At 45.3% G+C, this 8,010-nt stretch overlaps 2 protein-coding genes across 4 annotated transcripts in view; both read right to left on the bottom strand.

Annotated features, from left to right (window-relative positions):
* LOC109461760 overlaps positions 1-5,705 on the bottom strand; it is an 11,337-nt gene extending 5,632 nt beyond the window's left edge. The window contains exons 1-3 of the mRNA XM_019758152.1: positions 5,662-5,705; positions 5,050-5,067; positions 1,630-2,148 (exon numbers count right to left, since the gene is read on the bottom strand). Of these exons, the coding sequence (XP_019613711.1) occupies positions 1,630-2,148; positions 5,050-5,067; positions 5,662-5,705 (581 nt within the window). The remainder of the gene's footprint in view (positions 1-1,629; positions 2,149-5,049; positions 5,068-5,661) is intronic.
* Positions 5,706-5,736: 31 nt separating this feature from the next.
* LOC109461827 (disintegrin and metalloproteinase domain-containing protein 11-like) overlaps positions 5,737-8,010 on the bottom strand; it is a 43,122-nt gene continuing 40,848 nt past the window's right edge. For 2 of the 3 annotated variants that reach the window (XM_019758288.1, XM_019758289.1), the window contains exon 26: positions 5,737-6,104. In XM_019758288.1, coding sequence (XP_019613847.1) covers positions 5,896-6,104 — 209 coding nt within the window. In that variant the 3' untranslated portion in view covers positions 5,737-5,895. Of the gene's footprint in view, positions 6,105-6,933; positions 7,830-8,010 lie in introns of those variants that run through there. The other variant, XM_019758290.1, reaches the window with a different exon arrangement.

The following is an 8,010-nucleotide window of genomic DNA, read 5'->3' as shown; positions in this document are numbered from 1 at the left end:
ATAGACAAACAGATTCACGGGGTATAACTGATGGTGATGACAACAATATTGTATCACAGCACAAATGGGCGACAATATTCCGTCATTAGCCAGAACGTTAGCAATCCTACTAGTCATCATACATGCGGCATCTGACAAGAACGTTAGCCGGTTAGACGTATCTTCACATAGTAAGATATTGGACAAGTCTTTGTTGTTGTTTTTTCATGGGTGCAAGTCGGGGTATGTCATCGGAAGGACGCACTTTAGGGAGAGGAAGCAGGAAGCTTATAATCAAGTGACAGGTCCTACCTGGGAGTAAGGAGGGACCGAGATGATGAGGAAGTGCAAAGACTTGAAAATTGTAGAGATCAGCAGGTAGGGGACAGCTAAACGAGGGAGGGCGGATGAGCACTGCTGACGGATGGAGGAGATTGGATGTATGAACGGGAGGTGTCCTGTTGTTTTTCTGGAATTTTCGTTCGCTATTTTGCACGACAGAGCACGTCTGCAGAACGTACTGCACCTGCACGAAACCCGTAATGTATTATACATCGCACTTCGGCAGAACGTCTCATATATAAGGTCGTATTAGCGTGTATAAGGTTAACATCCTGTCTGCAGTTTCCAAATGTTGTGTCGGAAAAAATATCGTTTGCAACAGGTAAAATTCTGATGCAACGGTGAGCAAAAATCCAACGAAAACCGTGAAAAGCCATGGTTTCACGTAGGCGCAGTACGTTCTGTGGGCGTGCCATTTTCACGACAGCATGCAAGAGCTCACGTAGCTTCTTGAAGGGAAAGACCCGAACTATAACGTAAGTAGGATGAACACGAGGAAAGGACGAACGAAAAGATACCAGATGTTTCCAATGGCAAGTACTGGGACGGTAAGGCTCGTCATTTACTTTAGATACAAGGAAGACCAGCGACGAGCGGTGGAAGTTGTTGACCGCGGTTCATTTGCACTGACGCCCCACCATCCTGCCTTAGCTTCAGGGTTGTTTCTACGAGAGGCACCGCGTATACTGCCGCATCTTTCTGGGCTGTTGTTTAACTTCATATCCGCATTAAAAAATAGGCTGACAGCGATATAATCATAGAATTCGCGTATTAAGTTCTCCTCAAACTCATAGGACCCATAATTGAAGAATTTTATCGATAGTATCGATAGCAACCCGGATTGAGTACAACCGGCACTTCATTTGGACATTACTGTGTGAAGTACTTGTGGTAGTAATTTTTCTTCGTTTTTTCCCTTGATTTCCTGGAGAACTTAAAGTCCATTTGTCTGGAAACGTTTTTGCCAATTTTTCTGGTTATCTTGGCCTTCCTGTTTATTTGTTTTGTTGAAATTGAGCTCACAATAAGTACTGTAGTCATGGTCGAAATTATTTGCGACGTCATTCAGATTAGAGTACTTACGTTTTGTCTCATTATCTCCATAAAATTGCAAGATGCATCACGATGACCTTCAAGCAACTGGTAAACAGGTCTTTGATATAAAAAGATAGGTACGGCGTACCGCACGCAATTTTGACATACGTACGTCAGCTGCAGTGAAGTTATCTACTGGATATTGAGTCTAAGGGTATGGTTTAGCCAGCATGGTGCACAAGAGCTTGTTGATTGGCTGCTGCGATGACTTACTCATGGTCGTGATGAGGTCTTCTCTGACTGTGTTTGGTTTTATCCTGCTCGGTCGGGCCATCGGCATCTTTGTTTGTATGTTTCTTTCTGCCCGATCGCCTGCTTCGCTTGCTTTTGCTTGGCTGTGTATCGGAATTAGCGTCTCCCTCTGCATGCAAATGCGCGTGCCCGTCCGCCTGTGCGTAGCCGTTTCTCTGCGTGTGGCCGTTGGCCTGCACGTGGGGTGCGTGTCCGTTCAGATACAGGATGGGGTTGATCTCGCCGCTGGTGTGGTCGTCATCACTCGTATGTATGACGCCGTTTGCTTGGGGCGTGGACTTGGAAGTTTCATCACGCGGCATGGCAACTGTTACGGTCATGTGGCCCTCACTGCCGACACAGACGTCCCCATCCGAGCACGGAGCAGGGCTATTCGGGGACGTGGTGTTGCCGCCTCCCTTCCCGTCAGCCTTCCCGTCTCCCTGCGTGTCCTTCTCCTCAGTGGGGCTAGTCTTGGGCGTGGACTTACCACTCCTCTTTCTACATATGGAACAATATTAATTGAGAAAAAAGCTGCTGAGGTCTACGCCCATTCGTGCTCTACTTTTACAGTCCAGCAACATGGCAAATGTACTCCTCGCGTATTCATGACACCCACGTTACACGACAACGAGCAAATCAACAATGACGTCACATCAAAGAACAATGATGTCAACATCCACGAGATCGCACGGGACAATGACTCATGGGATTGCACTCAAACTTCAGTCAGTGGTCTCAGCATCGAGAAGGGTTCCATTCCATGGAAGCCTGTTCCAGAATATCGCAGCCACGCAGGAGTCTGTTGCCCTAAAATTTTTTTTCATTTTTGTTTCAGCGCAGCAAGTATAAAAAAAGCCATACTCTTTGATAGCTAAGTAAATGACAGTAAGAGAGATAGAAAGCGAAAGAGAGAGAGAACCCCAGGTAGGTTCTCACGGCAACATATAGCAGAGATTCCTGTATGGCAGATTCTGGAACAGCTTCAGGGTTCTGGGATGCATGAGTGCAGGGCGCAATGGTAGACTGTTGGGAAGCCGATCTGCAGTGGTTCAGGTAGGTAAAGGAGCATGCACGAGAGTTGAAGATGCCGGATCGGAAAATGTGATGAATGATTATTTTCATGTATGTATGTCTGTCTGTTTGTTTGTTTGTTTGAATATTTGTTTGTTTGTTTATCTGATAGTTCTCCGAAGCAATGTTAGGCGTCTCAGATGGGCCGTTTGAGGTGAATGTGGTTTGGAATAGATTGCCAAATTTTGCAATGTTAAAATGTTATGTTAATATTGAATATCAACATAACGGATTGTACCCCTTGCATTCGTCAAGTATGTTCCATTACGTTACGTTATATTCCGTTTCTTATATCTTTCAGGAAGCCAGCTTAAATCAGACTCTGGCACTGTCATCTTCATTCAGTTAACGAATGACTTGTTTTGATGGATACTTTTCAACAGGACACATGATGAAGACAAACAAAGGGGCACAACGGTTTGTTCGTAAAGGGAAGAAGATACAGGGCAGATACAACAGCAAGACACGTCCTCATGTCATCGAGGAGGCAGAGACAAAGAAACGTCTACAAAATATCTTGAAAATTTATTTACATATTGATATTCATTAAATAAACCGCATTGGGTAGGAAATCAATTGGCAGTCCATGTTCATGATGTTTTTCCATATTGATGATTTAAAGGAAAATTATTAGAATCAGCCACTTGTTTGTGGGTATATTTATGTTTTTTCCGTCAAGGACAGCCAAAGCCTGATGATTGTACGCTGAATGGTGGCTTCAGTATATGATATCAGTTACTTCTCAATCTCTACCTTATAGGATTCGTAAGACACTGGGCAATGTGGTCAACCATTGACCACCTGACATGCTGGCCAGAGAATGCTATATGTTTTTTTTTTCATGCTTTCACGCTGTGATAAATGTCATCGCAGTCTTCAATATTTTTCGTGGGTACACAATAGAGTTTTATCATTTGTAGAGGTTATTTCTTTACATGTACAAAATTCGGGCATAGTTCTAGAGACGCTTTGTCGCTGCTTTGCAGTTCCTTTCTTACTCAGTACAGTGTCAGTACAGATGAAGAAGCCAGAGAGTGAACAGCAGTACACGGAAGGCACGTTATGCACACACGGGGTGTTGGAGGGATGGAGGGGAGAGGACATGAAAAGGAAAGGAATTATACAGCATGCGCTGATGTACTTCTTGAATCCGTACAGTCATGCCAGAATAGTCCTCCTTCAGATGTTTTTCTATAGAAATCAGCTAGGAAACCAATTTTGCGTAATTGCACATTTTCCCTTCTGCATCTGCAAATGGTACTTGTATGTTAAAGCTTTTTTCAGTGGGGCTGTTTGGAACGGATCATTGTCCAACCGAAATTCCTTCCAAAATCCCGCGCACGCGCCAGGATACAGCTTAGTATATATTCTAGCCTAGCAGAAGTCATCCCGGAGAAGACCTTTTGTGAGCTGCTGGTCTGTCCGGTGATCGCAGGTGAAACTTTTATTGATCCCCAGAATCAAGTCACAACCTTACAGGCAACATTAGATGGCAGTAACGACGGGAAGCCCTTGTTGGAGCGCCAGCTGCGCGCTCTCGGCTGTAACATGTTCCGGAAATGATGTAACTGAGGAGTGTCTGATTCAGACAGTACGGTCCACATGTGACGAGCAGTAGCGCCACCTACCGGCGTCCATTGGCGCGCCAACAGCTGCAGAGAGGTTTTCCACAGCACAGCCCAAAGTTCTCATCCTTAAGTCTTTTGGACAGGTTATGGGCCATGTCCTTCGTGATTTCAGACAGAGCCATTGCAGGTCGCACGAAATTTTGGAAGCCTCGCGGGCCCAAGTGCTCAGTTTGTTCATGCTTTTTAATGAGTTCAAGCATGGTTAACGCCGCCCGGTCCCGCTCAAACTTGAGCTGCGTCCGCCTCCAGGACCACCGCCCTCTTGCGGTCTAGAATAGGTGCATAGGAAATCGGAAGGTTTTCGGGATTGAGTAGCTAATCCAGGAATTGCGAGTATTGCATTCACCACGACACGAGCCGAACTTTAAGATATGACAGTTACAACAGGACCATGCATGAGTATAAGTCCTTTCCCGGGTGGGAGAGGAGAGAAAGCTCTATGGGAGGCAAGCGTCGTGAATTTGCTCAGAGGCGAAAGGGAGAGGGAGTAGTGACGTAGTGACGTGTGTAATTGGAAGGGAATGCGTCAGGCATAGCGAAGAGGATAAACAGTGACAAGTGACGAACAACCGATGCACTTGAACAATAATAGTTGTTTCTTGTAACAAAGACACCGTGAGCATGAACACTTTCATGTCATGTATACCTCAACAAGCCACCTTAGCTTGAAACACACCCATACAAAAACGGTGCTACTTACCCTCTGCGGACTGCACTCCTTTAAAAAGGCCACATGATGGAGAAGAAAAGACGTTAACGTACTAAGAAGGGATGGGTGTACGGTAGGTGCGACTTGCATGCACGTGTGATGATGTAGCATTCATGCGTTCACGTTCACAACTTGTACACTCACAGAAAGGCGACCGAAGACACCCTAGGTACCCTTGCTAGTCAAATCAGTCGCATATGTTTGTAGAAAAAACTAATTTAGCAAAGTAATATGTAGCTTTCCAAATGACGCCTGTTTCAGTTCGTTCATTGTTCGCATATCAAATGGAAACTTCATCAGGCAACAAAGAGGAATGAAGTTAACTGAATGTCGTAGCTACTGTCAATACTATGATTCTGTAGACCAATTTTCGGTCAGAGGTTGCCTGATCAGTGTGTGAAAAGCTCACGTCAGACGAAGATAGCCCACAGGAATTACAATGAATGCAGGACAGAAGTGAGAACATGCCCATGCCCAAACTTTGGTAAGTATGCCCGACCAGAACAAAGTGAGCAAGGCGTACACTTGCGGCCAGGCATACGTTCATGCAGGCAAGTCATCAGTATCATCAGCTGCCTACAGGTCTGCAGCCGAGATAGGCACCTGATGATCCCCACAGCAGCGACAGTCAGAGGAACAAAAGCCATCAGGCACCTCTTCACGTGTACCTAGGGGGTCTTCTAGCATCGCACGATGAGCCAAGCCGACATGACGATCGAGAATGACCAGGTGTCATTTTAGGCCATGACTGGTAATGTTATATGTCTGGTCAGGAAAGCGAAGTTTGCGGTCAACAGTCTTTGACTCATTGGTTACCTCAATGATAGAGTGAATCCTCTATTCAAATAGCAATTTGTGCAAAACTACTTTGTAGTTTATAAACCAGTCGGCGCCCATGCACCAAGACAATAGTACTATGACATACACATGCAGACACACATGGTATACATACTTATTCCCCAACCCATATGCACCAAAGCAACATGCATACACAAGTACTGACGTCATCACTGCTCCTAGGATACGATTAGCCGTGAATGACCGGCCTAAGTAAAGACAGACATGAAAGCACAGGTCATGGGTCATAAGTTACGTATCATGCCTGAAGCCACACCTTCCCCTCCCTTGGTTGACGTGGGATACTTGTCATGACACTCCGAGCAAATAAAACACAATTTCTGGGTACTGGTCTACCTCTGCGACAGTTAGGAGACGAAGTGGCAGTCCACTCAACAGACAGAAATAAAGTTACTTCATCTAGTCGGACGATCTTACGAACACAGCCGATTCGTTCTATCTCACCGTCCAGCTTTTCTTCCAAACGTAGTGAAAAGGGCAATTTGAGATTAGGGACATTATGGTCGTATCAATCTGCGACATGCCCTCAAAGTTAGAAAGAAAAAAAATAAATAAAACAGCGTAGTTTTCCTAACAACCTGGCAGGGTAGGTGCAACTTGTAACGTTCATTACCATGCAGACAAATGGAAGTAATTTGGAAGATGTTCCTTACTGGAATCCCCACCCGGTGCCACCGAATATTATTGCAAGGCCGAGAATGGTTCCTGCGACTATCCCAATGATTGTGCTAGACATACCACCTGGGCGGCGTGTGAGGAGAAAACGAAACTCTATCAGAATTTCTGAAATGTGGAACGTTTTAGCCTGAGGAAGATAGTCATGAAAAAGTGTTATTGTTTTGAAATAAAGATGAAAGGGAGAACTGTTGGCGCAGGAAGATAAGAGGGAAGGAAGTTGGGCGATTCATTTGCCATGGAGGAGGGCACATCCTAGCCAAAGGAATATATATTAAACTCAGGTGTTAGCTTTTTCTCTCGAAAAGGTGGACCTTTGATTTTTTTTCTTTACGATGGAAATGTAAACTCAGGGGATGAAGTTGGGTTTGGGGAGACTTATTTAAGTGTTTGGTGGTACAGTCTGGTGATATCTAATCTTGGTTGAATTTTTGAGGGTGGGTCACTTGCAACAATCATGCCTAGAGTTCAGTATGATGATGCTGGAACTGGCGAGGAGTTGGAGCGGCTGCCTGTATGTTTCTACCTACTACAGAAGCGGACGGGTGAACGGACGTTTGGAAGGCAGCCACTGGACATGCAGAAAAGAATGATTTGCCATGATGAAAATCGTCATGCAGCAGAATGGAGACAGCGTGAGGGGTGGAACAGAAGGTCACATGCAGCGCACGTCAGAGTTGGGACGACTTTTGGGGAACTACAGGGTGCAGCGAATGAAAGAAACCCTTAGGGTGATGGTCAAAAGCAGAGGTAGACAATATGGCGACCGTCGTTATGTTTTACTGCCAACGAACGTCATGCAACATCCGGGTATTCATGCTTTGCGCATGCCTAATATCCCACGCAACCAGGTGCATTACGGGATAGGAGGTGGGGCTTTGTCATGAATGAACAAATGGCACAATGTCCTAAAATATGATCAAGAATGCATACCCTTCGACGGCTTAAAAGGTAATGAAAAAATTGGCCTAGGAAAACTGAAAATTGACGTTGTGACTTTACGTAGATGAAACAGCAAAGACCTGTGCTGGGTATTTAGGGAATAAGGACGAGCAGTGGCAATAGGTAAGGGCATGGAAGAAACGACAGAAGGATATGCAGTCCTGAGCCAAACTTCAACTAGACACGGCACGAATGCATTGAAAGTGCTTACTGAAATCCCCACCCCAGTCCACCGAATACAATAGCAATGGCTAGCAATGTACCCGCCATGGAACCTATGATTGCGTTAGTTGTACCTGGGGGGACAGGAGTGGGAACAGGCGGTGAACAAGCTTGTTAAAACGCGGGATCAGAACCAGAGTGCGGGGTTATACAGTAACGATTAGTCCAGTTAGTCAAACAAACAAACCAACCAATGGAAACAATGTGAAGACAGGTAACAAAGGACAGTTCAGGTAGACCTATAGTGCTGGAGGC

Source organism: Branchiostoma belcheri, unplaced genomic scaffold (genome assembly GCF_001625305.1).
Source record: "Branchiostoma belcheri isolate BF01 breed outbred unplaced genomic scaffold, Haploidv18h27 scaffold96, whole genome shotgun sequence".
In the NCBI taxonomy this organism is placed as follows: domain Eukaryota; kingdom Metazoa; phylum Chordata; class Leptocardii; order Amphioxiformes; family Branchiostomatidae; genus Branchiostoma; species Branchiostoma belcheri.
Note: the sequence above shows the minus strand (reverse complement) of the source record. Positions and strands in the feature narration are given on the sequence as shown.